This window comes from Varanus komodoensis, unplaced genomic scaffold (genome assembly GCF_004798865.1).
Source record: "Varanus komodoensis strain SLA01 unplaced genomic scaffold, ASM479886v1 scaffold73, whole genome shotgun sequence".
Taxonomy (NCBI): Eukaryota; Metazoa; Chordata; class Lepidosauria; order Squamata; family Varanidae; genus Varanus; species Varanus komodoensis.
The window spans coordinates 1,184,261-1,209,531 of NW_025336386.1; the positions used below are offsets into that span (position 1 = coordinate 1,184,261).

General features: G+C 61.4%; 1 protein-coding gene across 1 annotated transcript; it reads left to right on the plus strand.

Moving 5' to 3' along the window:
* The first annotated feature begins 3,936 nt into the window (after positions 1 to 3,936).
* Positions 3,937 to 17,083, plus strand: LOC123034858 (hexosaminidase D-like). The gene is made up of 14 exons (XM_044452577.1): positions 3,937 to 4,030; positions 4,735 to 4,831; positions 5,414 to 5,657; positions 6,140 to 6,249; positions 6,505 to 6,592; positions 7,874 to 8,038; positions 9,331 to 9,514; positions 10,288 to 10,359; positions 10,864 to 11,068; positions 11,348 to 11,430; positions 12,013 to 12,091; positions 13,172 to 13,273; positions 15,536 to 15,625; positions 16,798 to 17,083. Exons 2-14 carry the CDS (start codon positions 4,737 to 4,739, stop codon positions 16,979 to 16,981), a joined length of 1,701 nt encoding a protein of 566 aa, XP_044308512.1. The 5' UTR covers positions 3,937 to 4,030; positions 4,735 to 4,736; the 3' UTR covers positions 16,982 to 17,083.
* Positions 17,084 to 25,271: the final 8,188 nt, after the last annotated feature.

Sequence of the window (25,271 nt, forward strand, 5' to 3'; positions counted from 1 at the left end):
GGGGCGGCGCCCCGTCCCCCGCTCCGCGCGCCCGGCCGGCGAGTCTTTGGCCGCCGAGGCGGAGTAAAGCGGAGCCTCGCTCGCGCCGCGGGCCTCGGAGCCGTGCCCGCGGGAGGGGCCGGGGTCTCCTGCGAGGGCGGGCACCCGCATCCCGCGCGGGCTCCTGCAGCCCAGGGCAGCGGACGGAGGGCGAGGCTGCTCCGGGGCACCCCGGCGGCGCGCTGCGGCACGGACGTGCTGCACGGGTGTTCGGGGACCTTCATCTGGTGCGTGTTGTGAGGAAACGGTGGGGACCCGCCTGGCAGCCTCGCATGCTGGAGCATTTCTGTGGGAACGCGGGCGGATGGAGAGGGAGAACGGAAGGTGCCGGCTTTGCCGGTGGAGAGCGCTCAAGGCAAAAGGGGTGATTTCTGTGGGATTCCCCCCTTTGGAGGCAGCAATCCCGTCTTTGGCCTCTGCTGTTTGCTGACCTTGGGAGGCTGGTCCTAGCTTTCCGTGGAGATGCTCGGTTGCGCTGCAGCTTGCTGTGGAGGTAGGAACGCTCCCCTCAGTGTTGGGTGATATTTCACCCTTGCTCACAAAGTGGGGGAAAATTAGGAAGGATGCAGGCTGTTGAGCAATGCAGGTTGGTGTGATAAATGGACGGAGGCCCTGCGGCTGGGCCTGTGGGAGATGGAGGCACGCCTGCATCTCTCAGGTGAGAGCTCCTCTCGGCCGGAAGTTATCATCGGGAGAAATGCAGCTGTGCTGGGAACACCTGGCAGTCGCTGAGCTCTGGAAGGCCTCCTGCTCGGAGATCCCTGCCCTTGCAGGGCTCTGCTCAGCTGGGAGCGTTTCCCGGAGGGACTGGGCCTCCCAACATGGGGCATGAGCCAGCCAGAGCTTGATTTGAACCCGGCATCTGGGCTCAGTGCTGGGGCCGGCCACAGGACATGTGGAGAGAACATACTTGTGCTTTGCTCCTTACCAGTAAGCAAGCCTGGACATTCACCATGCAGCCTGACAGAGAGGTGGGGGGGGGGTGAACCAGTCCCCCCCCAGACAGATTTCAGGGGGCCCTTTCCCAGCAGTAGCCATGCAAGGGCTTGCTTCCTGGGTTTTTTATGCAACAGCCAAGCCAAGCCTTCCATTTTCTGGAGATGATGAGTGTGTCACTTTAAAGTGTGCTGTATAGCTTGCTTCAAAAAAAAAAAAAAAAAAGTGCTTTTTTCCTGCTATTTCTCAGGCCAAGGCAGAGCTTGGCGGGCGGATTTTGCAATGAGTTCTGCAGCCCAGGTGCTGAAAGAAGAGCCAAAGCTTCCCTTTTAATCCTTGAAATCAGCTGTTGATGTAGCTGGATCCCAGATACAGTGGTACCTCGGCTCACAAAGGCCTCAGGTCACGACCAAATTGGGTTGCAAACAAAAATTTCATAAAAATTTTTACTCTGGTTGCGAACTCCACATTGGGTGGTGACCACGATCACGGCCATCTCCCCACCCCACCCCAAGTGGGGAGACAGCCATGATCGCGGTTGTGCTCATGCAGTGAAGACAGGCGCGATCGCAGTTATGCTTGGGTGGAGTGTGTGGGGAAAAGGCCGAGATCGCGCCCATCTTTCCTGCATGAGCGCGCCTGTCTTTCGTGCACAAGCACAAGCGCGATCTCGGCCATCTCCTCCCCCACAGCACGATCGCCCCATCTCTCCCCCCTCAGCGCCCCCGCGATCACGCCCGTCTCCCCCCCAGCGTGCCCACGAGCGGCTCTTCCATGGCCACGATGCGCTTGTGCTGGGGGGGAGATGGCCGTGCTCGGGGTGGGCGGGGAGGTGGCCGCGATCTTTGTTGTTCTTTGTCACTTTGCTTCAAATGTTTGTGAGATAAAACAATAGTTGCAGAACGAATTAACCTTATTTCCATTGACCCTTATGGGGAAATTTGACCTGGCTCACGACCAACTTGAGTCATGACCAGAGTCCTGGAATGGATTGAGTTCGTGAGCCGAGGCGCCACTGTGCCCCCAAAAGGCATGCCTGTCAACCGAGGGGATGCGTTAAGGAACTCCGGTGTCTTCCCGGTTTCTCACCTGTCGTCTTGTCTTGATGCAGGGCTCCTTTCACCCTTGGAAAGTGAGGACTTGCTCAGCAGGCCTTTCCAGATCTCCTCTTTGGCAACTCTTTTGGACCTGCTGCTTTCTTTTCTAGCCCCTTTGTTACAACAGGCAAACTGATGAGCTCTGGGGACAAGTGACATGCCCAAGCAACTTGTAGGCAAGGCCAATGCCCAGTTATATTTTTATCCCCATGAAATACAGTAAATTACCCACTGGGTGTGACATCCGACCATTTTGGTTTTCTAGAGGCGTAGTCCTGTGCGTTCGTAGAAGGAGAGGGTGATGGAGGCTAACCCCAGGCTGTGCAGTCTCTCCATGCAAGACCACCCCCACTGTCTGAAAGAGGGCAGTGAGCCTGGCAGGTCCCACATCGGGCCCCGTTGTGTGAAAGGGCCTCAGGTGCACCAGAGGCTGCAGGGTCCGGGGCGGCGGTTGCACTTCCTCTGGAAGTGTGGCAGCCACGGGTTACGCAGCTGTTCTTCTGCCCTGGCTGGCGCACAGGGGGGCTGCAGCAGGAGCTCCGCCCATCGGGGCAAGTCTGGAGGATGCCCGGGCAGCCCGCCGGCAGCCGCCTCGTGTGGCCTGCAGCTTCTCCAGGGAGACAGCCTTGTTTTCCTTCACCTGCTCTCTCTGTGCTTAGGAGGGAATGGTCTCTTCCGAGCTGAGCAAGGAGCATTCCCCACTGAACTGTTGCTCGCCTTGTTCCTCCACCAGTTTAACTTTGGTGCAGGGCAAAGTCTGTTGGCTGAACCACACATTCAGTTTCACGTGACCACAAGCAGCCGGGCAGGGCTTTTTGTCACAGCCGATTCTCTCCTTGGCCTCGCCAGCTTTCATTTTTTCTTCTAGACCAGAGGAATGTTGTGGGCGGTTCCGGAGCTTGCTTGCTTGCTTGCTTGCTTGCTTGCTTCCACTTTGGACCTTAATTGCGCTGCAGCTACTTTACACCTTCTGGATTCTGTAGAAGAAGCAATGCCCCGTGGCGCGGCTGTGCAGTAATACAGGCTCGCAACACACTCCTGGGGATCCACACAAGGTCACGATGACGCGATTCCTTGGGCCGATGAGTGCCGTGGGGATCCATTTGCCCCCCTTACAAGCTTCTCCAGCGGGACGGCTTGCCTGTGCCATGGCTGTTACCCTCCTGTTACTCTGGAAGTGTTGACTGAAGGCAGCATTCAAGCTTTAGTTAACAAATGGACTTATGCGGGAAGGGCTGTGGAAGAGGCTGGGTGGGCACAGCAGGGTTTGGTGGGTCCTGCTTGGCAGACCCTTCCTCTCTGTCTCCGGTCTCTCAGTCCTGTGAGGTAGGAGAAGCTGGATGGGGGCGCGCTGGCCTGGGCTGCCTACTGCAGAGGCTCTCTATTTGCTGAAATGATGGGCCCGCCGGCCCGCCATTGAAGGCCATACTTCGCAGCCCAGGTCCCTGGCATTGCTTAGGGCCTCATGTGGGTCAGTAAGTGGCCGAAGAGCGGAAAGCAAGGGCTGGAAGTGGTGGTCATTCCCCCGTGAAGGGGAATGGCCAGTGGCCTCCCACAGGGACCCATCTCGGGGCCAGTGCTTTTTGGCATTTTCGCAAATGGTCTGGAGGTACCACTGAAACGGCCACGCTTGCAGATGAAATCGAGCTATTTGGGGTGGTTAAAACCCAAAGGAGCGGGGGAACCTCTGCGAGGAGCTCTCCCTGCTGGGAGACCAGGCATCAAAACAGCGCCTGTGGTTCGGAGAAGGCAAGGCTCTGGGCGTCCTTGCTCTGCCGAGAAGGACCAGATGGAATTTCCCCTCGCATGCGCCTCTCCTGAGGCACGACTGGCTCTGTTTGTCCCTCAGGTGACGCATCAGTGGGGCTGCTCGGATGAAGCGCTGCCCAGCGAGCCTGTCCCTGCAGTGGCACCACTGCCGTCCCCTCCGCTTCCTCCGAGCCTCTGGAGTTGGCCAGGTAGGCCCAGCCGCCGGGAGGCGGAGGCTTGGCAGCGCTGTTGCAAGGGCGGGCATCGTGGCCCTCGGGATTGGGCTGGCGCCTCGGCCCTCCTCCCCGGGAGGCCTGTGGCTCCCACGGCGCCCCCTCCTGTGGTCGTCCGGGGCCGCTTCGGGGAGGCGTGTGGCCTCCCTCTCTCCTCTGGGGCGGCAGGTCATGGGTGCCTACCTGGGTGCTTCTGAGCCACCTGAGAGTGGCTGGCCGGGAGTTCCACCAAAGACGCCTCCTAGCCGCGGCTGCCACTCGGTTGTGCAAAATAGTTTGGGCGACGAAGCTGCACTCTGGGCGCATCCAGTAGCTATTTGCATCCTGCAGAATGCAGGGGCGCTACGTGTGGCCCAGTTTTTGTTGCAGTCAATGCTCCATAAATATTCTGGCAGAAATAGCCGGCTGTTGCGTGAGAGGACGGCCATATCCTCCCGGGAGCCTCTGCCCAGCAGCCCTGCCTGTCCTGCCAAGTGGACCTCAAAGGCTGGGCGAAGAAAGTGCGCGGAGCTTTGCCGGCTCAACGCAGCCTCCCCCCACCCAGCCCCCTCCAGATGTGTCAGCCTGCTATTGCTGGCATCCACAGCTGGGAGTCTAGTCCAGCACAGCCGGGAGCGCCACTTGGGGAATGCTGCCCCAGGGCTAAGGCGCCCCCCTCGCGGCTCTCTCCTCTGGGGCAGGGATGGCGCTGCACCGGAGCCAGAAGCTGAACCTGCTGCGCCTCGCGGTGCTGCTGACGGTGGCGCTGGCCGGCATCAAGTTCTTCTTCCGGGACAGGTGGGTGCCGTACTGTGCCGTGCCGTGCCGTGCTGGGGCGGGGTGCCTGAGAGGCAACCCACACTGTGGGGCCTGCTGCAGAAATGTTGAATGTGAATTCTGCCCCTCCCCTCCTTGCAGGAAGCCCAGTTTGGGTTGTGGAGGCGCTGGGTTTCCTCTGCTTGAGTTTTCCCAGGCGCCAACACTGGGCCCCCGTGCGCCGCATCAAAGGGCAAACGCTACCAACGCAGCCCCTGCTCCCGCGTGCGACTGGTGGGGTTCCTTTTCGCTTATACGAGCACAAACTGTGTCCGTTGCCAGGCTGTGGAGTCGATGCATGAAATCTCCCAACTCCGTTGTTTATATTATCCATATAAGAAATAAATACACTAATTATTTATTCCTTGTACTGATTGAAAGCACTCAGCCTGCAAAATGCTGCAGGTGTCGTTTTGCATTTGATGCTCTTGTCGGTGCATTTTTCGCAGGACCACAAAAACTACTAACGTTTGCAGCTTTTTCACGATCTTTGTCTTCTATAATGCATTTCGTGCCTCCTGCTGCCCGCCTTGACCTGCGCCCTCTGCTCCACTCCACTCCCAGTTTCATGCTGGACCAGCACCAGGAGTCTGGCCGGGAGAGCAGCTTCTGGGGCAAGGCCGGGGACCCCGAGCGGCCGGCCAAGGTCAGGGACTCATCCTTGGCGCTCCCAAACAGCCAGGTGGCCGCTGCCGCCCCCGCGCAGGTCATGAGGCAGCAGCGGCTGAAGGACTTCAGCGCAGTGCAGATGAGGCTGGTGCACCTGGACCTCAAGGGAGCGGCTCCCAAAGTCTCCTACCTGGAGCAGGTGAGGTGTAGCGGGAACCGAGGCTGCACATAAGATCCTTGACCCTTGTGGGGGAGGGGACTGGTTTGACTGGGGATACGCTCTGAAAAGCAGCTTGGCCCACAGGCCAGTGCAGGAGACAGGCTGGCCATGGGATTTTCAGGCCCACCAGCTGTTGGACGTGCAGCGGCACTGCGGGGGGGGGGCGCTGTGCTCCGTGGGACTGCCACATGTCGTGGCCCCAGCCCTGGGGGCCACGGTTGCCATGCAGGCTCGGGGCGGGGGCGTGGTCTGAGCCCGTGGCGCTTGCACAGAGGGTTGCCCGCTGAGCCTGGCAAGACGGCTCCCCACGGGACACGGCCAGCTGCTCGGCCGGCCATGGGGACACCGGCTGGGGCGGCGGCACCATTCGCTGGCCTGCCCGTTGCCGCAGCACATGTGCCGAGCCGGGGGTGGCCTGTGCCTCAGGCCCCCGCAGAGCGTCTCTGGCCGCCTCCTCGCAGGTCTTCCCACTCTTCTCCAAGCTGGGTGCGAACGGGATTCTGATTGAGTACGAAGACATGTTCCCATTCAAGGGAGAGCTCGAGGTGCTGAAGTCTCCATATGCGTATAGGTAAGAAGACGGGCCTCCTCCTGCAGGCGCTGACAAGAACCCTTGGGCCTTGCGTGGCGGGAGGAGCCACGACGCCCCAGAGGCCGAGGGTGGCCTGGCCCGGTGGGCGGCCTGTGCAGGGGCTGTTGGCCGCTCCTGGGTGACCGGGCTGGCCGTCGTGCTGGGGGCCGACCACGGAGCAGCCTCTTGTCCTCTGGCCTGCGCCACGAGGCCCCCGTGCTGGCCGGGCTGACCGCCACTCTTGCCTTCTGGCAGTGAAGAAGATATCAGCAAGATCCTGAAGCTGGCTGAGCTGAATAAGCTGGAGGTGGTCCCGCTGGTGCAGACCTTTGGGCACGTGGAGGTAGCAGAGAACCCCTGGCTCGCCCGGCCCCGGCTGCGCTGTGGGGCAGGGCAGCGCCTCTCCTCCGCTCCCTGCCTGGGTGTTGGAAGGGTGTGTAGGGAGGCTGGCTTTTCCCGGGCACCCGCACCTTGGTCACCCCCACCTGCCAGCGTGAACACAGGGGTCGCTCCAGGCGGGTGTGCCTGAGATGGTTCTTCCCCAACGGATGCTGGGCCATCCCGGGCGCGGAGCATCAGCCAGCAGCTTTCAGGGGCTCTTTGAAAAAGGAATGCGGTTATGCTGAACGGCCCTTGTCATGATCTCTGGGCAAATAGGGGTGGGGGAGGCTTCTCAGTGGCTGCCTGCGGGTTCTACACCATCCTGCATGGCTCACAGGCAGCCACCTCTGGGAATTCTGGGAGCTGCGGTGGTCCAAGTGCCTCTGAAGGCCCCCAGGCTGGGGAAGCTGCTCCAGAGCAGTGACTGCCAAAGTGGGCAGCCCCACCCCCCAGGGGCAGTGGAAATATCCGGGGGGGGGGGATTATTTTAAATTTCCCATTGAGCAATAGACCTAAAGCAAAGAGAGCGGCGTGGGGTGTTCAGGTTGTTACCCAAGAGGAAAGGGGGAGCTGCCTGAAACAGTCTGGGGAACCTGCTTGAGAGTATTTCCTGGAGAAAGGAGCCTGCTAAGTGGTGTGCGGATCCCTGGGAGTGGGGCAACACCCCGGGCCAGCTGCAGGGCTGGTTTGGCCAGTTCTCCCCCAGGGAGCAGCACAGTGGCCCTGCCCTGCTGTCGGGCGGGCAGGCCGGGGCGGGGCGCTTGGGCCACCGGCTCATCTCGCCGTGGTGGCTGGCCCCCTTTACCCCTGCCGGCCCGCCTGCCTCGGGGGTCGGTGCTGCTGCAGGCAGGGCTGCCCAAGCCCACGCCTGCCAGTGGAGCGTCCAGCACAGCCTCGGGCAGTCGGGTTCAGAGAGTCTGGGGGGGTCGGCCCAGGCCAGCAGCAGCGGCTCCCCAGGCTCCGGCAAGCGCTGTCCAGAGCCCCCCAAGGATGCTTCCCGTGTGCAGTGCAGGGTGCTGCCGCAGAGCTGAGCCCGCAGCCCCCTCAAGGAGGGAGGCGCAGCGCCGTCGCCCCTTCCCCTCTGCACAGGCGCCCTTGCAGGGAGGGTGTGACACAGGCTGGCTGCTCTGAGGACTGGGATCCTGGCCCCCAGGGGTCTTTTGGTGGCCTGCACAAAGCCTGCCCCCCCCCCCGGCTCCTGGACCCCTCCCCCCGCGAGCCGCGTCCTGTCTCTCCTCCCCAGTTCATCCTGAAGCACGACAAGTACCGGCACCTGAGGGAGGTGGAGCGCTTCCCCAACAGCTTCAACCCCCACGTCCCAGAGACCCTGGCCCTCCTGAAGGCAGTGCTCGCCCAGGTCCTGAGCAGGCACCCGCGCTCCAGCTGGGTGCACATCGGGGCTGATGAGGTAAGCCAGATGAGGGCGGGGGGGGGGCGGCACGGGCGGCCGGAGTGGGGGAGGAGGCACACGGCCCTGCTCCGCGCCCTCCGTGCACCAGCGGCAGCCCCCGCCTCACGGACGGCACTCCGAGGGACGCTCTCAGTTCCGCGGCCCACGCAGCCCTGGCTGTGCGGCTCTCGGCCGGCACTGTGTCCCAAGCCTTTCTCGGCCACGTCAGCCTGCCGGCACGTGGCAGGGGCAGCTCCCCCAGGGTGAGCCTTCTGCATCCCGCCTGGCTGTCCATGCACAAAGCGATCCTGGCAGGCGTGCCGGCGTGTTTTGGCAGCCCAAAATACGCTCCCACCCAAAGACAGCCTCCAGCACAGAGCGCTGGTGCGGCTGTGGAGAAGAGGGGCCTCTCCGCAGCCCGCGGGAGACTCGCCGGCCGAGGCGGAGGGGCTGCAAGTCGGGGATGGAGCCAGGGGAGTGTCTTCACCCCTGCAAGAGGCAAACTGGACTCCTCGGACGGAGTGCCTTCCTGGAGCTCTTCCACTGGGCACGGTTCCCTCCGGAGAAGCGGCTGCTGGCTTTTGTGGCATGGCTGGTTTGCAGAGACTCAAGCAAGGCGGGGGGAAACACAGGTGTTCAGGCGCCCCTCCCGTGAGCAGCCCGCTCCCTGCCCTGATTCCCTGGGGAGGCACCCCTCGGACGGACGGACACGGCAAGGCCCATGCCTCAAGGGTCCCAGCCTACCTGCCCCACCCCCCAAAGAGCTGTCCTCGTTCGTTCTTCCGCGCGTCCTCTGGGCGGGGGGTGGCGAGCTGTGTGGTATACTGCCCACCCCGGCTGCACCCCTGCAGGAGGCCTGGTCGGCCGCTTGCGTAAACCTGCACCTGCAGTGCGGGATCTTGGCCCACCGCCGCTGCGCAACGAGCTGTAAGCGGCACTGCCCGGGACAGTGGAGCGCCGTGGCCTGGGCCTGGCCGGATGTCTCTGCGAGCACGACCTGGTGCTGCAACTTGGGGCGTGGCTCGCGCGCGTGACGGGGCTCTTGAGAGGGGCATCTGAGGGGGCCACAGCGAGCTGAACCTGTGTGCACGGAATGCCCGCTTTCCCTCCATCCTGGGTGGGTGCCAGTCCAGCCGCCAGGCCACCCTTGGGAGCCCGGCCCGGAGTCCCCAGGCTCCAGGGAGCCGCCTTGCTGCCGACGCGCCGGTGGGGCCCCGGCTCTCTGCCGGCCTCCTTGGTCGGCGCTCGCCCACTGCTGCCGCTGCCCGGAAGCCCCTCGCCCAGCCGGCGTTCGCCTCTGCCCCTTCCAGGTCTTCCACCTGGGGGAGGGGACGGACTCGAAGAACTGGATGAGCCACAACGCGGGGGACGTCGGCCAGATGTACCTGAAGCACGTCCGGGAGGTGGTGGACTTCGTTGCCAGCCAGGCCCCGGGGCTGCAGGTGCTGCTGTGGGACGACATGCTGCGAAAGGTCAGCGTGGCGGCCATCCACGGTCAGTGCCGTTCGGCCCCTCCCTGCCCTTCCCAGCCACGCAGGTGGAAGCAAGCATGCGCCTCCCCCCGCTCCTCTCCGGAGTCTGCAGCGCGCCGCGCCGCGCCGCACCGAGGGGCATGTGGTGATGGCCAAGCCTTGGGCAGGAGTGGCTGCGCGAGTGGCCCGAGGGACGGGGCGGAGGGGAGTCTCCGTGGCTGCCAAGCAGCTTTGATCATGCCTGGGAGCAGGAGGGCCTGCGAAAGCTGGAGGCACAGTGGGGTGCTTGGAAAATGCAAACTGCTTTTCCGCATGGGGCCTTTATTCTGCACTCGTAATGCTTCACTTACGACCGTGATGGGTGCTCTGCGCTGCGCAACGATTCTCCAGGGCCCCCCTTGCACTTCAGTGTTCTTCCCCCCAGCAAGGAGCATCCAGTACTTTCTGGAATGGCAGCGTGAAACTAGCGCATTTTGTGCAATTCCACTATGGCACCTGGTGCCTCCTACAAAGGAACCTGCAGAAGGGCAGGCGGAGGAGGGGGAACTTGGGAAAACCGCACATGAACGGGGCCAATCGCAACCATGTAGAGAATCTGGAAGCAAAAGCCGTGCTCTGCTGGCGGGTACAAATAGGAAAGCGGGGGGGGGGGGGGGGGGGTAGTGGCCGCATGGCCTGATTGAAACGGCCCACCAACTCCTCCTCGGAGGGCTCTCAGTTTTGGTTTCCTGCCGCTGAACTGGTTGGACTGGGCACCACAGCGTCATCTTCCCCCTTCTGCATTGTATCTTTCAGACTCCGGCATCCCCAAACACGCTTCTCCCATGCTGTGGTTTTATGCTCCGGACTTTAATACAGAACAAATAGGTTTGCTTTAATTTTGTTTCATTTCTTGTCAGAATGCATATACTACCTTCCAGCTAAAATATTTTCAGATTGGCATTCCAACATAGCCACAAAATACAGGGCAAAATGGCAATGAAATGTGCAAGTAAAGGTCAAAAATCCAGACAAACCTGGGAATTAAAATCCCAGGAAAATGGGAAGGTACTGCATGGAACCAGGAAGGCATCAAGCCTGGTGTTGCGCGAGTTGCCCTGTGGGCATCACTTTGGAGCAGGCCCGTTCTGTGGCGGAGCGTGGCCGTCGTGGCCAGATGGCTGGGCCGGGCTGCCCGGCTGGCCCACTTGCCTGCCGCAGGGCGTCTGCACATCATCAGGCGTGGTTAGTTTTGCCTGTTTCGCGTCCGGGGCCTTTGACATCCTGTTGCTCCACTCCAGTACTGGCAAAGCATGAACGATGCCCTCGTGGCCGGCCCGGCAGGCAGGTGCTGCCCCGCCGGCCCTGAGCGCTTGCCCGCCCTCGCTCCAGGGAAGCACATTGCCAAGTACGCCGAGTGTGGCTTCAGGACCGTCTGGTTTGCAAGCGCCTTCAAGGGCACCACCGGCCCGGCCCAGGCCTGGACGCCCCTGCGCCACCACCTGCAGAACCACTTGCGCTGGCTGAAGGTGCTCCAGTCCATGCCCAGGACGCCCGCCACCCGGTTCCAGGGCATCGCGCTCACAGGGTGGCAAAGGTGAGGCAGGGCCCGGGGGCGGGAGTGGGGGAGCGCCAGGATTCCGGCCTTCCCGGAGTCCAGCTCCCTTCGCAACACCATCTCCCAGGTGCGGGAGATGATTCTGGCCTCCACAGGTCTCTCTCCTGTGAGTCGTGTTCCATCCCCCGCTCAGAAGCCCCCTCTAATTCCCCAGAGGGGCCACGGGTGGGTGCGAAGGGGTTCTGGTGGGGGGGTGTAGGAGTGCCTGGGGACCTCCCCCCACCCGGCCACAGGCCCTGCCTTCCCTCGTCCCTGCAGGTACGACCACTATTCGGCTCTGTGTGAGCTGCTGCCCGTCGGGATCCCATCCCTGGCTGTGTGTCTGCAGACCATGGTGAATGGTGAGGTGGCCTGGCTGTGCCGACAAGGGCGGGGGGGGGGGGGGGGGGTGCCTCGTGCCGTGTCACGGCAGGGGGGTGAAAGCGAGGTGCCTGCGTCTGTGGGAGAGACACCGCTCCTCTGGTTGGGGCCCGAAGGAGCTCCCATCGCACCGTCCCCTCCCACCTCCTCTCTGGCGTGCTGCGGGAGGACCGGGGGCGTGCCTTGCCAGGTCCCGCCGGAGTCGGTGGGGCCACGCTGCCAGAGGCGTCCTCCCCACCCCGGCCCCTGGCCTGCCGCCTTCACGCGGGAGACCCTCCCGCCAGGCACTCCGCCACCCACGTCGGCGCCTGCTTGCTCACCCCGAGTGCCGACGGCAGTGAGCAAGGCCCGGCCTGGCAGCGGCTTCCCCTGTGGCACCGTGCTGTGGCTTGGCCTCCGCCTCCCTGCTGCACAGGTGGGGTGGCCGGGGGGCCCGCAGTCCGCCCTGGGGGGGAGCGCGGCCGGCCCCCCCCACAGGAGCGGTGGCTGGGATGGCAGTTTCCACAAACAGTTGGAGCAGAGCGGCACGCAGGGGCTCCCACGTGCTGCATCTCTTCCCACAGGTGGGTTCACAGAAGACACGAAGAAGAAGGTCCTCGCCATACTTGGGTTCCAGGACATGCACCTTGAGAAGAGCACATGGTCCGTGTGGGCTTCTTGCGGGTCTCCTTGCCCCCCCCCCCCCCCGAGGTCTCGCCCTGGCTTCATTGGCTTGCATTTACCTTGCTCAATGTTATTAGGGGGAGAACCCTCAAGGCAGCCCGTGAAATAACCCTGCAAAACCATGCACACAATAGATGCGCCAAAACTCTGTTGAAACAGGTTGCACCAGGGGAACCTGCAGCCCGCAGATAAGAGGATGGGCGAATAATTCAGTCACAAAGCAAAGTACAACACAACCAGAATTGTATAAATGGAATTTTAAGAACAAATGTAAAGACGTGATAATGAACAATGCAATAAAAACGGCTGAGATTTAAAGCAGGGGCTCAGGAAAAACTAAGCAATGCAGGAGTCCAGTAAAAAAAAGAGAAAGCAAATGCCAGCCAGTTCAAGCTGCCCAGAAGGGCCGTGTAAGCAGGGCTGGGTTGCTCTCCCTGGGGAGTGGGATCGCAACTGGAAGGCCCTGTTTCAAGGCCCTGCTCTGGCCCTGCCAGTCGGATTTTGGGGCAGGGCTGAGGGGGTGATGCTACCCCCAGGTGAGTGCAGACTGCCCCCAGGTGAGCCACCCTCAAGCCGAGGGCGGAAAAGTAAATGCCCGTCTCTTTAACTCGGGCCTGGAAACGAACTGACAGCGGGTGCTGCTGTTGCAGAATAGACACTGTGTGTGTGTGTGCTGCAGGTGGATGCAGATTATCGTCTCACCACTGGGTAAAAACCTGCCACCACTGAGCCAGCTGTACCCTGGCAGCTCCTTGTGCCGGCGTCAAGTCGGGGTCTAGCCCCCCAGGTGGCCGCCCTGCCTGTAGCATCTCCCCTCCCAGAAGCCCCTCGAGAGGCCGCTGGCGGTAGGCGGCTCGGCTGGGCGGCTTCCACGGGGTGGCTGTGCCCTGCCCTGCCCTGCCGTGCCAGCAAAAGACCAATTGTCCGGAGTGACAGCAGCTGTGTGTGTGTGTGTGTGTGTGTGTGTGTGTGCGCGCGCGCGCGCACATGCAAGCAGGGGCATCACCCCCCCTCTGCCGGTGCGCCCTCTCACCCCTTCCCCACCTGTTCCCTGGCCAGCGACGGAAGCGGCACCTTCCCGGGCTCGGAGATCTACCGAATGGTTGAGCAGGTCAGCGGCCAGCTGAGGGACTCCGTGGCCAAAGTCCTGGAAGAGGAGAGGTGGGTGCTGCGTGGGGCTGCTTTCGCTCGGGCACAGGTGCGGTGACGCCAGGGCAGGTGTTGCTGCAAGCGGCCCTCTACCTCCAGAGCGCTCGCTCAAGGTCCCGACGGCTTCCTGCTGGAAAGGGACGCTCCAGGTGGCAGAAGGGAGCCGGGCACGGGGCCGGGCGGGGAGGCTGCAGCCGGTGCAGCCGGAGGGGTTGGGGGCTTCCTGGTGCGAGCGGCAGGCCGTGCCCTGTTCCCACCTCTCCACCGCAAATTTCCTTTGAGGAATTGCCCTACCGACAGGCCCGCGGAGTGTTCAGATGCCTTCCTTCCCGTCCGCCAGAGAGCTCAAGCTGGCGTGCACGGTCACCACCCCTATGCCACCCGGCAAGGGGGCTGGGCCGAGCGCGGGCTCCCGTGGGCCTCGTGGCCAAGCCGGGTCAGCCCGCCCGCTCGCCGTGGCGAAGGCCCGCGGGTCGTCTGGGGCCCAGCAGGGGTGCGGGCAGGCTGCCTCATGCTGGGCAAGGCTGAATGCGCGGTGCAGTGTGGCTTGCGCAAGGGGCCGAGGGCCCCCGCTGCGCACCCCTCCTTCCCCGCAGCCCTTCCCGAGGCCCCCACGTGCCGCGGTGGTGGCTGGAAGCGCCTTCCTTCGGCTCCATGCTGGGCAGGCGCCCTCCCCCCACTTGCCTTTTCCCCAGCGACTGCTTTTCACACTCCCCTCGGGCGCTGAAGCAGCACATGGGGGCACTTCCTGTGGTTTGCCACCGTTTTTCTGTTTTGCACGCACACGTGTTAATTTTTTGCACCCTGCTATACAGAGTAGAGGAAGTGTGCTGCTCCAGAGAGCTGCCGTGGCGACCTGCTGGGAAAGGCTTGCTGTGCAAGGGTGGCCGGCCCCGGCCAGGCCCCGCTGGCTGAGAGGGCCTGCAGGGTCCGCCGCATTCGCTTCACAGAAGCAAGAACAGCAGAGCTGGAAGGGGCCGAGGAGGCCGCCGGGTCCAGCCCCCTGCCGTGCCAGGACACCAGGGCACCCCCCCCCGGAGGGCTGCCCCGCTTCTTCGGAATGCCTCCAATGTGGGGGAGCCCAGCACCTCCCCAGGCAGCTGGTCCCACTGTCCTGTTGCGCTGACAGTAAGGCAGCGTCTCCTGATGGCCAGCCTGAACCTGGGTTGTTGATGCCTGTCAAGCCGAGAGCTGCCCGACAGAAGCAACTCAGAAAGCTTTTTACTTGCAAAAGGAGCCAGTAGCCCTTTTCCCTCCACACGGAGGGCATCAAGGTCTTTTAGTGTTCTCCCTGCAGTCCCCAGGACCCCCCCCACAACTTTTCCTCTTTCCAGAATCTCCAGCCACCCAGGAAAGTAGAGATCCCCCTTCTTGCTAAGATTCCCTTTGACTGCAATTCTAAAAAGTGTTGCTTTATTTTTAGAACAACGTGGCAAATCTCCGTATTTGTCTTACGGCAGGGAAGAGGCACCCCGATCCGTCGGGGTGTTTGGTGGCGCGCTTGCCATGCTCGTGCCTCGGGGGCTCAGTGAAGGGGCTCGGCCACGGCTTGCCCGGGCCTGCTGCATGCTGGTTTTGCTGGGTGCGCCCACCACCTCTCCAGCAGCCCCGGCGCGGCAACCCGCCCTGCCCCCTCCAGACAGGCCCATGTGGGAAGCAGGCCGGGCCCCGTGGCGAGTCACCGGCACCGTGTGGCGGTCCGGCAAGCGGCCACTGGCCAGAGCAGACTGGCCCCGGATGGCCAGCGCAGGCCGGACTGGCAGCAGCAGCTCCCAGGGCCCAGGCAGGCTTTCCAGGGCCTGCCTGGGACCTTCTGCGTGCCGGGTGGGGGGCTGCAGCAGAGCCACGGCCCGCCAGCCAGCGCAGGCTGGCATGGCATCCTCCCCCCGCATAGGAACACTTCCACAAGCCATGAAATGCCGGCCTGATTCCTGCTTCACACTCTTCATTCCTAAATTCCACTGCGCCCCAGAAAGCCGCCCCCCATGCCGCTGTTTGACTCCTCCATCGCACCTGGCCTGAGAAAGCGCTGCAAGGCGGCAGGTGGCTGGGCGGGGCCTGCGGCGGTCCTCGCCTTGGTTTCTTTCTTTCCAAGGGCCGACAGAGCCGCACAGCATTTTTCCTGGCCATTTGAATTATTCTCCGAAAGTCCATTTCTCTGGCCAGTCGGCCTTCCATGGGCAGGACAGGGTTGGGGGTGCGCTAGTTGTGCTCCAGGCCAGTCCTTCCCCTGCCGGGCTGGTTCACGGGGCTCGTCTCTTTGTGGCATTGCAGCTCCATCAAGGGCTGGTTCGGGCCGTACCACCGGAAGCACCAGTTCGGCAACCCCCGCAACATGGAGAGCTTCGGCAGCAAAGTCCTCCAGTGAGTGCAGGGCGTGGGGGGGGGGGGGGCTCCTCCCAAGCCACATGCCCAGGCGGCCTCTGGACCCCTTCTGCGTTCCCGAGGTTCGCAAGGGGCCCAGACACCGGTGCCTCCCCTTCACAGCGCTCCCCCCCCCCCAAATGCTTCTTGCTGCTTTTTTCTTTCCAGAAAGGACACGTTTGTGCCTTTGATCATCCGTGGTGCACGGGCGCCCGCAGCAGCAGCAGCAGGGCCGGTTCCCCGCCTCTGCCGGGCCTTGCTCGGGGCCAGCTGCGTGCCAGGGGGCCCCGCGGCTCCTTGCCCTGGCCGGGGCGCTCTGCCCACGCTGCACGCACAGGCCATTTAACGTTCCACGAGGTGGAGCTGAAATGAGGGGGAGAGCAGGGGAGGGCTTGGTCAAGCTCTGAAGGGGGCCCGTCCCCCGAAGTGGAGGGTGGGCAAAGCCGGCACATTTGAGGAACTGCCGCCTGCCTATAAAAAGCCAGGATTGGCACTGCAAGCATGGCCCAAAGGCTGAAACCCTACAAAGGCATTTACTCAGAAGTGCGTCTTGTTGGGTTGAATAGGGTTGCCTGGCAGGGGCGTGTGTTTGGGGTTGCAGCTGCTCCAAACTGAGAGTAAAGATTAATTTTTTGCAGGCGGTTCACAAAACAACTTGTGCTGGTTACTCAAGTAACAACTGTCGGTTAGTTTTCAACTCCTGGGTGGGGCTGGGGAAGAAATTATTTACAAAAAGCAGCTAGGGACTGCTAAAACTGCAAACGTGCCTCCAGTTGTTTTTACCAAGCTGTAATTACCTGGTCCTGCTGCCTAGATAACAACTGTCATTCAACCACTTTAAAGGTGTGACCCCCTGCATGTTTGGGTGAAAGAGCTGCGGCTACCAGCGGGGAACCCTGGCAGCTGCAGGGCCTGATCCTGTATTGATTCGCACACAAGAAGTGCTAGGGCCTGAGGGTGAGCCCAGCCCGCTCACACTGGTGCCGGGGCTTCTGGGACCTGGCCTCCATCTGGCCAGCTGCAGCAGCGCGCCAGGGCCAGGGGCGGGTTCTGCCCCCCCTCCGGACAGCCTGCACCCGCGGTGTGGCTGCACGCCAGGCGCTGCGTGTCAGCCGTGGCCCCCGCTTCCCGGCGGGGCAGCCTTCCTTCTGAAGCAGGCTGTTTTCTGCCAGGGTGCACGAAGACTGGGAGAGCACTGTGCAGACCCTCCGCTCGCTCATGGAGGGCATCTACTTCCCTGACACGGTGGAGGAGTGGATGGAGGAGAACGTCAACCCCCACATGGACCGGTTGCGCGAGTTTGTCCGGGACTTCAAGGAAACCATCCGCCTCAACGCCCGGCCCAAGACTCTCTGAGCACAGGTGCCTCTCGGAGCCCTCCCGCCGTCCTGCAGGTGAGGGAGAGGCGGCGTGCTGCTGTGGGGCTCCCAGTGCCCGCCCCGCAGCAAGGCACGCAGAGAGCGGGGCTGTGGGGCTGCACCCGGCAGGCAGAGCTGGGAAAAGGGCACCCTTCCCCTGCCGGGGTGGCTGCGCCAGGGCCTGGCCGGGCCTCGGGAGGTGCAGCAGCCCCCCGCTTGCCGTCCCACTGGGAGCTGGTGACTTGGAGGCTCCCCGTCGCCCCGTCTCTTCAGAAGGGAGGAAGACGCTGCGGCCATGGCTGGGGCTGCGGGCTGCCTCGCTGGCCACGCTGCTCCGTTGCTGCCTCCCGCCAGCTGGCAGTTTCCCGCAGAGACTCCGGGAAGGGGCTTTGCCGCGGCATCTGGCAGTCCCAGTGCTTCCGGGGGAGGGCCGCTGTGCATCATCCAGGGGGCTGGTTTGGAGGCAGCAAATGTCTACGCCGTGTTCCGCAGGAAGAAGACAATCCTGTCGCACCCTTTCCTGGAAGCCCCCCTCCAAAGATCACTTGATTCCCCTGGCTGCCTCGAGATTTGCCAGGGAGTCGTTCTCCCACGTTGAACCTTCCTCAGTACCCCGTTCTTAGCACATGCCTCCAGCTACAGAACACTTTGTGCCCCCACGCCCAGAATGGGGGCGGTTGCTCGGGGGCTGGGGCAAAGTGGGTGGGCCAAGTTCCCGCTTTGTGCTCCAGCAGGGCCAAAGGCCCAAGTTGCTGGTCGGAACGAGTCTTGCCGGCGTGCGGGCCTGGCAGGCAGGGCTGGCGGGGGGCCGGGGCCGCCGTGCCTCCCTCCCTCCCCCGAGGGCCCCCTCTCTGCAGCTCCCGCCACGGCCACCCTGTGCCTCTGACTTGGCCACGGAAAGCACGTGCCGGGGGCCTTTGCACAGTGCTGAATAACATCGCTGGCAGAGCCCGTGTTTTTCCTTGGAGCCGGCAAAAGCCGCCTGTTTGCTGCGAAGCGAGCTGGGGTGGGAAGCGTTCGCAAGATCTCGGCTGCACTGGTGCTAGAATTGGCCCCGGTTGCCACGCTTCTTCCTTAAAATGTCTTGCTTCACGTATTCAAAATGCTGTGTGCTGCCGCTCCCAGAATATTAGGGTGGCTTACAGCTTTAAAAATGCTCAAATAGCAGACTTCTGCTGAACAAGATGAAAAGCCGGGAAATAGCCACCGATTTGTACAGAATAATGGGAATAAATAGTCAACAAAGGCCGGTCCATAAGAATAAAATCCAGAAAGGATACAGGAACCAAGGGACGTGGGAAAGAAGGCCCCATGTGGTAAGCGTGGGGGTGGGGGTGTTTTCACCCAGCTATTCTGAGCCAACCTGCTGCCTTCCAGATGTGCGGACACGGCCCTGTCCTGCTGGCCGGCATGGCCTGGAGGGCACCGTGCTGGGACAAGCGGAACTGGACTTTGCATTTGGAGGGAGGGTCCTCCCCCCCCCCCCGCCACCTCCAGACCGTTCGGCTTCCGATGACTTTTCAACCCTTTTAAAGACACACACTTCTCTATGGCATTCTGATTAACCAAGATGCTGTGTGTCTGGCTAAGGCTAGGGACTGTGGAGTTTGTTTTCGGGGGGGGGGGGGTCCTCAGAACCTGCAGCTCTTAGCAGAGAGCAATTTGTCCTGCCTGCAGCCTGCCTCCTAAGACCCCCTGGCGACATCCAGCCTGGCTCTCCTGCCCCTGCTTTTTATGCCTGCCAGTTTAATGAAGAGGCCTGGGGAACTCGGATGCTTGCACAAGTGTTTTGTGACTGTTTGACTGGTTCTAATAAAGGCAGTGGCCAACAGTGGATTTTGCAATAAATCGGGTTTTGCAGTTCTGCAGTCTGCTTGTCTTGGCCCTTTTTGTGCCCACTGATAAGGGCTTTCCAGCTTCAAATGTGTGTGGATTGTTAAATGGCAGGAACCTCCTCCACCGACTCCCCCATCCGGCCCTCGCCACCCGGTTGTCGTGGCAGATCGCCCTTCCTCCTCTTGCAGGTGCCAGGCGTGAATCCTTGGGCTGTGGACGCCGCCTGGGCCAGTTAGCACAGCCACGCTGCTTCTTTCCTTCACATGCAGAGTGTTGATAATGGTTAGGTGTGCAAATAGGCCTGAGAGGGAGAGCAGGATTGAAGTGGCGACTCTCAGGATCACAAACGCACCGTGGTTCTCCAACAAAGCGCCGCTGTTATTGGGAACATTTTCTGCACTGGGGGCACTTGTGGTCCCTCTCCCAGTTGGCCGTTCCTCGAACCAGGAGCGGGCAGGAGGCAGGCCTCCCGATGCTTAGGACGCCAGTGCCCAGCAATGCTGGCCATGGGCCGAAGTCCAAACCTTCTGGACCTCCCGGGATGCGGTGTTGTCTCCCACGGCCTCAGCGTTGTGGTGCTCTCGCTTGTGTTCAAGGGGAGAAAGCAGCTCTTTGCATGTGGATACGTGCAATGCCATGTTACAGACACAGAAGCAGAGCAAGTCAGAAGGGGTCTCCCGGGCCATCTAGTCTGACCCTCGGCCCCAGCCAGCTCTGCTCACAACATGCCCCGGCAGAAGCAGTGCTCACAAAGGTCGGGGGGAGAAGAGAAGCAGGGCCCTTTTTTCCTGCCCTTGTGGAAGCTTCCTTTGCTGCACCATAAGGGGCTGAAGGACCTGGCCAGCTGCCACTCACGAGCCACGGTTTGTTCTGATGTGGCAGACAGACAGACAGACAGACAGACACCACAACTGTCCCTGTTGGTGGGAGAAATGGATTGTGTGGTAAGGAGGTGTAAGCCCTCCATTGGAGACCCGTCTTGGCATGCAGAAGGTCCAGGACTGGATCTCCTGCGGTGCCCCGGCCTGTTGGGAACCCTGCCAGTCCACGTGGTGGATGGTCTGTGGGCCTTGGAAGGGCTTGGGTGGTGCCAAGGTCCACCCACGCGGCGCCCGCCGTCCCTTCAGCGCTGCACGGGCCCCGGAAGTCCCTGCGTGACGCCGGGCCCTTGTCTTGCGCTGCCTTGCTTTTCCACGCGGACGAACCAGTTCCGTGCAGAGGAGCCGCGGTTCACCTGGGGCGACCGCGTGTTGCTTCCGAAGGAGGGGCTTCTGCAGCGTCTTTGGCTTCCTCCACACGTTCGCGGCTCTTACGGTTTGCTCAGAGGGCCATGAGCTGGACCTGCCCCGGGATAAGAAACCGGTGCTCTCTGCCTCAGCCAGGCAGTGCCCCCCCCGCGCCCCCCCATGTGCCTTGGGGGCCAGCACTACAGCATTTCCTGCAGTCTCTCAGAACAGTCTGCCGCCTCGCTTTGCTTCATTAAGAGTATTAGTACGTGGCATTTGTACTTTACCTTTCTTCCTCTTGCAAGGGTCTCCTCCTCTCCATTTCATCCTCACAACAACAACCCTGCAAGGGAGGCCAGGCTGAGACTATGGCTTCAAGTTCACTCAGTGAGGTTCAGGGTTAGTGGGGACTAGAACCTTGATCTTCTGAGTCCAAAACCATGCTGCACTGTTTTAAAATTGCATTTTCACTTCTGCTGGAAATACTCCAGGCAACTAACTTCAGTAAAAAGAAAAACCTTGATAAGAACAAATAAAGCCAACAAAGGAATCTTGATCTGCCAAATGCAAACAGGTGGGGCATGGGAAATCAGCACCAGCACCACAAACCAGGCAATCCACTCCTTTTCTGGATATTTGCATCTCCAAGCCCAGCCTTCCTAACTTCTGTGGGTCCTGCAAACCAAGGTAGAATTCTGAGATGAACTTGGCCCAAACATGTGTTGGAATATTTGAGGCTAGCTTGGAGCCTGGTTAAAAATAAACCTGCTGCTGTCTGTGAGCATGTGCAAAGTGCACTTGCCTTACAGCCGAGTTGGCAGGGCCAAGTGCCAGTGCCCTCAGAGGGCAGCTCAGCCAGTTTTGCGTGGAAAGGTGCAGCTGGCCATTTCTCTGGGGAGAACAGGTCCGGGGGTTGGGCCAGCGTGCGCTTTCTCCCCCCCCCCCCCCCCGGTGTGCAGCCCCAGCAGGGAAAGCTCTTTGGAGTGCTCTTTGCAGCAGGGAGAAGATGCAAGCTGCCTGCAGGCACCCCTTTCCTGGTCAGGGGATGGGCCGGGCCGGGCCGGGCCGGGCGGGTCTCGCAGCCGGTGGCATTCCTGCAAAGGAGAGGTGGAGCCCCGCTGCCGGGGCCCTGAATGCTTGGTGGCTTTTGGGCAGAAGCCTGAGCGAGTGACCCTTCTGCACTGCAAGCGTGCCTTTCATCCCTCGAGTAGGGTTTGGATCCAAAAATCCCAGTCCTCATGAAGCTGTGGTGACTTGGAACATACTTAGAATGGGCAAAGAACGAGTCATGCAAAAAAGAAAAAGAAAAAGCGGGCATTTTGGGAATCGGTCCTCAGGCATGGATATTTCAGTCCTATACTAGGGTTGGGGTTAAGGTCAAGGGTAGGATTAGGACTAGAAAATCCCAGGTCCTCATGAACCTGCTGACGATTACAACGTGGTTGGGATGGGCAGAAAGAAACATCGGGAAAGCTGGCATCTCGAACATCTGGCGTCAGGCGTGGGCATTTCAGCCGCATGTTACTGCTGGGCTTGGGGCCCACTTAGCATCAAAGTCTGGCAGTCCCCGCGCCCGCGAAAGCACCGAGGCGTAGAACGCGTTTAGGAGGGGCAGAAACGACGCGCTGCGCAGAAGCAGGCAATGCAAGCCGCCCGGACACCGGCTGCCGGGCACGGCCCTTCTTCGCCGGGAGCAGCGCCGCCCGCCGAGCCCCGCGCCCTGCGTCCCGCGCCGCGCTCTTCCAGGCGCGCCAGCGAGAGGAATCTGGGTCACTCCCGGCTCGGCCGCCGCCTCTCCCCGGCGGGGAGCTGCCCGCCTCGCAGCCGCAGCGGTCTTTCCCGGCGAGCCGGCACTGCCGCCTGCCGGAGCGGAGGCGCCTCGGGAGCCGGGCCCCGGCCAAAGGCGCCCCGGCGGACGGCAGCTGCGGCGGCCCCTCGCGGCTGGACGCCTCTCCGGGCCAGGCGCAGCCCGGTGCGTGCGCGCCGCGGAGGCCTGCTCCCGGGGCCGCCTCTTGCGCGGAGGGCGTGCTGCGCCCGGAGCAGCCGCGGGGCGCGCAGGCGAGCTCCGACCCAGAGCCGCGGGCCGGGCGGCCCCGGCTGCGCAAAAGGCGCCGCTGCCTCCGGGCGCGCAGGAGGGGGCTTCGAGCCCACGCAGCAGCTGGTCGCGGCAGCCTTCTGGCCCGCCCGCGGGACGGCCACTCGCGCACATCTCGGCTGGCGGGGAGAGCCGCTAGGGTGGCGCAGAGGCATGGAGGAAGCCCCTGCTGGCTTGAAACTCGGCAGGGTGGCTGCCAATTATTTCTCGGCCCCGGGGATGCTTAGCTGCAGCTGGGCAAGGCCCCCAGCAGCTCCGTCCCACCGCCACCATCACCTCGGTGAGCCTGGGAGCTGCGTCCTGCTCGGTCTGGCAGTCAGGCCAGGCCACTGGGCAGCAGGGGGAACGGAGTGGTGTAGCATCACCTCCTGCCGCAGTGAAGCTTGGGCCCGATGGGCTTCTGTGAGTCTGTCAGATTCTATATGATTCTAAGATTCTGTAAGATGTGTCTCTGCCCGAGGTCTCTCTAGGTGCTCTCTAGGTGGTATGTTAAATGGAAAGCGGTCCAGTTTTTTCTTTCCATATATAAATGGGTGTGTTATTTCCGAATGCATACATTCTGTCCCCTCGCTTAGTCCTCCCTTATTGTTTTGGATTGTAGTTAGCAAGGCCCTTGGGCAGTGTGTTTTTGGAAAGACCGGGAGGGAAAGGAGGCATCTTCCAAGGAGTTATTTTTTCATACGCCTCACTGGTTGACCTTCAGACCTGAAACTGAAGCTTCACTTTGCTCAGTGCTTGCAAATTCCAGCTTCTGCGGGAAGCAGCCAAAGAAAGAAGGCCTGCATTCCTTTTGAGAAACTGGAAGAGCCTGGATGCGGGGGGGGGGGGGGTAATTGTCCAGAAATATAAAATTGTCATGTATACACATGCCAATGGGATCGAGGGCGAGTGCCGTGGATCTGGGTGGGTGCCTTGGCCCTGCCTCTGTGTGGGTGAAACGGCGCAGAACCCACTAAGCTGCCTTGGGTTAGGGTGAGGGTTGCAAGAGGAAGAAGCGGGACATAAATGCAATATGATAACAGTGCTAAAAACAGAAGAGAGGATGAACTATCGCTCTCTTGGAGTAGTGATGCTCCTGTGTGTTTCAAAAATGGGAGGAATGTATGAGATGCGACTTCTAAAGAACACCTTTATGAAATAGTTTATTTGTAGTATCGCACCTGGTCAGGGTGTCTGGGGTGTTTCCAGCAGTCATGGACCCTCTGCTGGAGGGCTGCTGGCAAGGGCCTTTTGCCCGCCTGCGGGTCTCCCGTGGCAGCCCTCAAGTTGGGGGAGGGAGGCAGTGAATGGCCCCTGAGGAAGTGCGAGCAATGGGCTGCAGCCGATAGCAATGGCGCACTTCGGGATGATGGCGAGAGCAGAGCACTAGACAGGCAGCAGTGGCAGGAAGCGCTTTGTTTGGGGCTGCAGGGATTCTCCAGGAGACACCCTGCCAGACATCGCAGATTCTGCACCTTGGACAGTGGAAGGAGATCCAGACTAAATGAATGAGGAATGAGGAATAAAAAACATACTGTAAGCTGTTAGGGGAAGAAGTGAAGGGAACTTCACTCAGGCTTTGCAAAACAGTGAGAGGCTGTCCATTCATTGCCAGCACGGGCATAAGCCAGGGGAATGGTCAACTTCAGACGTGCGCCCAATATGTTAAACTGGAGGGACCACCTTCCAAGGTTGAGGACACTGTTCAGACAGGGAGCATTTGGGTGAATGCCCAAATTGGGGTACTTCCAAGCAGAGGGCTTTGGTCTCTTCCTCCTTTACAGATTTGCTGATAAGAAAAGAGCCCGCAGAAGAGGCAGGAGGACTTCAGAATGAAAGCCGCATCTGGACCTCTCCCAGCATTCCTGCTTAAACAATGCAAGCCCCATCCTGTATGTGCTTCCTGCTTTTATTGCTTCCTTTTAGCTGCAGGGGGAATATGGTGGGGCTGATCACAGCTATGCTCAAGTCCTTGATTTCTCTACTGCTTTCTATGAACCGGCTCCTTTCCACCTCTAAAAAGCCCACAAGTCTGGCAGGCAGGGCAACTAGCCATTTAGTCCGTTGCTGAGAGCGACTGAGGCACAGAACCCTAAGGGCCAGTTGAAGGCCCTGGTGAGGGCCAAGGGAAGGCCGAGGGAGGGCAAAGCGGTCTGTGCATACCCCAAGCAGTGCCGCAGGAGCATCCTGGCAGGTGGGGGACCAAGGCCGCGGGCTGTGTGTGCCAAGGGGCTCACAAAATGCCCCGTGCTGGGCAGGAACTTTCCCAGGAAGAAGGGAAGTGATAGGTGTGGAAGGATGATTTGAAACAAGGGAGTAGAGATTTAAAAAGGTATCAAAGAAAATTACTTAGCCCAAAGGTGGGGAGGGGCCAAAATCGGCTAGCACAAGGTATGGGGAAACAGGCACGTCGGCAGGAGGGCCAAATACGTCCTGATTGTTCAATTGACAAGCTGGGCAGAACCAAATGAGCCCATTGTAGCCCACCGGGGGCAGGGCTGGAGGGAACAAGCGGCCGGGAGCAGGGTTCAAAAGGGGTGTCTGAACATGTGCTCAGGTGAACAGAAGGATAGGAAGGAAACTGTTCCTTTCTGTTCCCTTCATTGCAATAAAGTCTTAAAAAGAACTCTCTGCATGCCTGGAATATTTTTCTCTTCCAAAGGAAAGGAAAGAGTGTTTTTTTAACAGAAGGAAGAGGGACACCCCTCTCCTCTCCCCTCCTCTCCTCCCCGCCCCCCTCCCCTCCCCTCTCCCACCCCCTAGAACCATCACTGCTGCCATTGCATGCAGGAAGAGCAGTAGCCAGGCCTAAGCCTGGACCTTCTCGGGGGCAACTTGTGAGCCCCTCCCCGACTGCCTGGCTTGCCCAGCCACGCTCCTCCTGCACTGGCTCTGCACAGCCAGGCCCCGGGGTCCTCTCACAAACCCCGCGCATCCCCCTCCCCAGACGGGGACAGTCCTCTGGTGTAGCTGCCCTTGTTCTCGGCGGAGGTCCCACAGCCCTGGGTGGACGTGGGCCGCAGCCTTGCTGCGATGGGGCACCTTCGGCGGCAGCTTGGGGTGGCGGGCCGGGCCGGTGGGGGCCGGGCGGGCGGGAGCTGTGCCGCAGGGCCTCTGCACGGGCGCTGCCCCTTTCCGAGAGACCTCCTGGG